The sequence below is a fragment of the Chiloscyllium plagiosum genome, chromosome 9, assembly GCF_004010195.1.
Source record: "Chiloscyllium plagiosum isolate BGI_BamShark_2017 chromosome 9, ASM401019v2, whole genome shotgun sequence".
Classification (NCBI taxonomy): Eukaryota; Metazoa; Chordata; class Chondrichthyes; order Orectolobiformes; family Hemiscylliidae; genus Chiloscyllium; species Chiloscyllium plagiosum.
Window position 1 is genome coordinate 55,023,234 of NC_057718.1, and position 6,000 is coordinate 55,029,233.

Here is a 6,000-nt window from a genome sequence, read left to right on the forward strand (position 1 = left end):
TATGGCAAGATGTGTGGCAGTTTCGGACAAGTGCAGCAAGGCCTGGTGCTGTTTCTGGCATGCCTTTCTCTACACCTCACCGAATCAGGCTTCAGTACTTATGATTATTGAAATTTAATGGCTAGGAGCTGAACTCTCACTAGTTCTGTAAATCCAAGTTACAGTTGAGTACCATGATTCAGCAATTGCCAAGTTTGAATTGATTTAGATAATGCATCCTACATTCACTGCCCGTATTTAATAGAGATGCTAAATATTGCACTATGATATGATCATGACTCATGGCAACTGTTTTGCCATTGCTTGGTTAATAAGTATATACACGCACAGTAGCTGAAACATAGATATATTTTTCGTTCATGATTTTGAGGTTGACTTTGGAAATATGAGGAATTAATCAGTTTTACTTTGGTTGCTGGGTACCTGTTAGAAATTGTTTGAAGATTTCTGTTCGCCTGATGAGGAGTGCGTACTGTCTGCCAATGATGATGTAGAGTTCCATAAAATATACATCTTGCTTATCAATCTTCAAAGACCTTAAAAGCAGATTGGCTGGAAAACTGTAAGAATTCTCATCAAAAAAATCAGACTTGTATTTATTTAGCTGATTGTCATGACAGTCAGAGTCACTATAAATCATTTTGCACAGAATAAATTATTTTGCAGCGCTTGTTGCTATAAGCGAGTTATAACATGCTCAGCTTGATCACACAAATGAAGATGAGGAATTAGTTTTTTTAAAAACTATATTGATGGAGAGAGGAGTATTAGCCAAGATATTAGAAGAACTTTCTTTTTTTCAAATAGCACAAGGAGTCTTTAACATCTATCTGAACCATTGGAACAGGCATACAAGGTCTAATGTTGTTAATCCTCCAAAGGACAGTACATCCAAAAATACTTAAATTTCTTAGCACTGATTTGCGATATAAGCTGAAACCCCTGGAATATTATTATCTTAGCTATTCTGGTCTGTTACTACTAGGAAAGTGCATATTTTATTTGTAATGTATTACATTTTCTCCCAGGATGTCTGTTGTTCTTGAACAAGGCACCTTCTATCCATGATCTCATTATAATTAAAATTTCTTTTTGAGAATGTCACCTTATTTCAATTTGCTTATACTTTCTGATCAGTGCAAGCTGTGACAGTAATTTGGTGACCCTTATAGCGAGTCACACATTGGCTTTTGCTATCATCTAATGTCTTCTTCTTATTCTTTCGGTCACTAGACCTTAGTTTGTTTTAACTTGCCTTCTGCATTTCTTTTGAACTTCTCATTCTCTTCTATGCCATCAAGATCCACCTCTGATACCCTTTTTCTCTCGCCCCCATCCCAAATCTGTATAAAAAGATTTCTCATCCTACGCAATTTCAATCCATATCTCAACTACCTGTGCACTTCTCTTTAAATGCTCCTAATTATATTCGCATCCATTGTCTTGACCTCAACATTTCCCATGGTTTCTTTACTCCCATTGTCTGAATGAATGATAAGTCATAAATTTCCTCTTATCCTCTTTTAACTCTACTTATTTCTGCATCTTTCCCTGGAAGCCTTTTCCCTGCCTCGTAGCTGACAGACAACTGCATTTGTTACATATCTGTATATATCTTACTTTGCTTCATGACTCTCTTCTTAGTTAAAAATCACTAAGGACTTAAGGAGATGACTAGAGGCAGAGAATCAGTTAACTTAGTTCTCCAGAAAAATGGTGTTGTTTATTTGTAGAGACAGCAGGGTGCAACAGAGACATTCAAGATTTTCCCCCATCTTGAGGCAGGGGAATGGAGGAGTACCAGGCTAGAATATGAAAAGGGGAGTATTGGGAAGTGGAATAGAGATTTTAGTCATGACAAACACTAAGCTAAGAAAAGAGTCATGATTTAAAAATGCTGGTGTAAGACTGGGGTCTACAAAGTTAAAAATCACACAACACCAGGTTATAGTCCAACAGGTTTAATTGGAAGCACTAGTTTTTGGAGCGCTGCTCCTTCATCAGGTGATGAAAGAACAGCGCATCGAAAGCTTGTGCTTCCAATTAAACATGAGAGACTATAACCTGGTGTTGTGTGATTTTTAACTTTGTACACCCCAGTCTTACACCAGCATCTTCAAATCATGACTCTTAGCTTAGTGTTTGTCATGACTAAAATCTCTATTCCACTTCCCAATACTCCCCTTTTCATATTCTAGCCTGGTACTCCTCCATTCCCCTGCCTCAAGATGGGGGAAAATCTTGAATGTCTCTGTTGCACCCTGCTGTCTCTACAAATAAACCACACCATTTTTCTGGAGAACTATGTTAACTGATTCTCTCTCGCTAGTCATCTCCTTAAGTCCTTGCCATTTCCTCCCATACCTTTAACAACAACCATAAGGCATTTTTTTTTAAAATCAACAAATTAGAGGTCACTCATTCAGCTGTCTCTATTTATTCCCTCATCTAAACATACATTGATCTATAACTCTGTCCTCACCTCAAACCCTTGTTTCTCACCCAAATTTTCATTCTCCCTTCAAGCTCATATAATGTAGGGTACCCATCTCCAGTTCATTCAATCTGACCACTGAATTTCCTTTCCTGTCCCTCATTTGAGCTGATATTGTAAAAAAAACTTCCCTAACAAGCACCATATGCTGCTTTCAAATTGGCACCTTCAAGACACTACAGAGAGTGCCTAGCAACGAGCTATTTTCCTTTCTTCTCTGTCAAAGAATGTAAGTAGTGTATGGAAACAAATCAAGAGAAAAGCAATTACTATCAAAGTGAAAGCAATAAAATATACATAAATAAGAAAGCTTATTTTGATTAATGTTGGTGTTTTACATGTATTTATAACTATTTAATTAAATAACTGTTTGGTCTCCATGGTTTCAGCCCAAATACTTCAGGAATATTCTCTAATGTCCATGATGGCATCAAGGCTTTCCCTCAACGTCCAAGATCACCAAATCGTAATAAACCCCAACCCCACTGTGCAAGATACATTAGAAGTAATACAAGATTTATCAATGAGCCATTTGCATATATGGAATCTGAAGATACATTGTCAAAGCAGGTAAGTCTTATGCATCTTAGTTCATGCATGCATCATATTAATTTTATTAATTATTGAATACAGCAAAATTCTTACATAAATGATAATACACAATTATATATTTTATTTTATAATTTATATAAATATTTTTTAAAAACTCAAAGTATTCTGAGTTGGATTTGAACAACAACGATTTGTCTTATATACAATCTATAAGATAAGCAAATATGATATTTTAAGGAGCTGAAATCAAAAAAAGTGAATGGTAAGCTAAACTGTGAGATATTTAAAGTATGTTCAATGATATGGGTTTGAGAGAAACTTCAAATGGAGACAGGAAGGTAAGATAATTTAAGTCAAGAATTCTAGATTCTGGATCTAAGTAGCTGAACCATGGCTACCAAAGATGTCTAGAAAGTGAGAGATGCAAAAGAGGTTAGATTTAAATGAATGGAGAAGTTTTCCTAGACTTATAGGGCTGGAGGAGATTATAGTAATAGTTAGGACAAAAATATGGATGAATTTCAACACAATGGGAATTTTGAATTTAAGATAGTATGGGAATTGGGAGCCAGGGTGGTCAGCCGGGGTGATAGGTGATTGTAACTTAATGCAGACTAAGATATGGAAAACAGAATTTGGAATGGCATTGTGCTATGTTTTGACAGAATGGAAAAATTGTAGGTACATAATATAAAATGATGTAGTCAATTAAGTCAAAATGCAGTTCCAAATACATATTCTCATAATATGAATTAACAAAATGCTTGCTAAGAACTGTCAAAAACTCCAGACTTAAATCAATGCATTTCTGTCAACCCTGTTACTCTTAAGGTTAAAATGTAGGTTTCGTTGGCAGCTATGAAGACAGATGCAATGTTGGCAATCATTTCAAGGGATGTACTGCTGAGGCTGTGTAAGCCTTTGGTCAGACTGCATTTGGAATATTGTGAGCGGCTTTGGGCCCCAAATCTAAGGAAAGATGGACTGGCCTTGGAGAGGGTCCTTAGGAGGTTCACAAGAATGATCCTGGGAATGAATGGCTTGTCATATGAGGAGCGTTTGAGTACTTTGGGTTGGTAGAGTTCAGAAGATGAGAAGGGGAATCTCATTGAAACTTACAGAATACTGAGAGGCTTGAATAAAGTGAACATGGAGAAGATATTTTAACTAGTGGGAGAGACTAGGACCCAATGTCACAGCCTCAGATTGAAAGGTTGACCCTTTAGTACAGAGATAAGGAATTTCTTCAGCCAGAGGGTAGTGAATCTGTGAAAACTGTTGGGTGCAGAAGGCTGTGGAAGTCAAGTCATTGAGTGCTTATAAAACAGGGATATATAGGTTCTTGATTAGTAAGGGGATCAAGGAATACTGGGAGAAAGCAGGAGAATGGAGAAGCACAACCATGATCGAATGGCAGAGCAGACTTGGTGGGCTGAATGGTCTAATCCTGCTCTGGTATCTTATCATCTTATGGCTGAGACTACTTTGAATGCTCTGGTATATATTCCTAAATTCCTACTGGGAAGATCAGAAAGTTGCTTGTTAACTCCATAGAAAGTTGTTACTTAAAAAAAAAACAATTTTAACAAGTATTTATTGATGCTGGGCATTTGATTATTTTCATGCAAATTTTGTATTTCCCATTAAATAATTGTCACAGTTTTCAGCTGATCAATCTAAATAGCTCAAAATGAGTAAAAATGTTTTGAAAAAATATCTGGATCCTGGAGAATGACTTGTTGAATGTTAACAGGAATTGTTTTTGCCCTGGAGTGCATGAATGGATACAGCTGACACATGCAACTTGAATGTGTTAGGCAACAGACTTGACAGATGATACGTTTGGAATTAAGGTCTTGTATTTACACAACCACCGAAAGTTTGAAGAACATTCATGTCTACACATGATCTGAACATGATTATTGTGTAGGTGGGTTTGTTGCAAACTATGCCCCGGAACAAAAATGTTTATACATACACAGATATTAAATAATTTACATATCTTTATAGCACTTTAGTTAATAGGAAAGCATAATTAGTTTTTATTGTAGTATACACATTTGCCTCATCTTAAGGTAGATATATTAGCTATATAAAAGGTGGATATTTCCTGTAATGCTATGTACAATACTATGAATATTAGCCAGTGAGTTATTTTCCACCATACTTTTCCTTTCATGTAATATCATGATACTGAATAGTCAAAATTATGTCCATTAGCAGAAAAAGAAAAAAGAATGGACAATATAAGCACCATTTGCAAAGTGTAAGTAGGAAATCACAGTAACAAGCAAAAATAAATGTGGAACACCTGAATAAAAAGAATAAAAAATCTAGCGAATCTTTCAACTTTTATTCTTTCTGAAACAGTTTAGAAAGTGTTAGCTGCTGAAAATCAGTTTCTTGTGCTTCTTTTGCATTTCTTATTAAACCACTGTCATGGTTCTTAGTTGATTGATCTGAACAGCTCAAAATAAGTAATAATTCTGTATTTTAAAAAAATCCTGACTCTCGTTATGCAGCATGATTTGTAGAATGGAACTGGGTTATTAGGGTGTGACTCTCTCACTGCCTCTTAGCTATTCAAAACACACTCAAGCTTTACTGATGTAAGTTTGTAATGAAATCCAAGACTCGCACAAGTGTTATATTCTTGGACTGACTCCTAACCATGTTATTGTGAATTATGGACATCTCTGACAGCATTTACACAACATGCTCAAAAATCCTAGAATATAATCATACTAATTCCCTTTACGCATCCAGTATCCACTCTGTCAAATATTTTCTGCACTTCGAGGAAATACTGTGGACATTCCATGTAAAAGAGCATTGATTGTTGTGTTAGCTATTCCTGGCATATAGAAGCAATCATAATTCCAAAATTCTACCATCCACATCTTATTTTGCACATGTTCCCTTACTTAGAGTCATAGAGTCATAGAGATGTACAG

At 35.8% G+C, this 6,000-nt stretch overlaps 1 protein-coding gene across 1 annotated transcript in view; it reads left to right on the plus strand.

Moving 5' to 3' along the window:
• The window catches only part of LOC122552869, a 98,151-nt gene that overhangs the window by 14,848 nt on the left and 77,303 nt on the right, over window positions 1-6,000 (plus strand). The window contains exon 2 of the mRNA XM_043695954.1: window positions 2,884-3,064. Coding sequence (XP_043551889.1) covers window positions 2,884-3,064 — 181 coding nt within the window. The remainder of the gene's footprint in view (window positions 1-2,883; window positions 3,065-6,000) is intronic.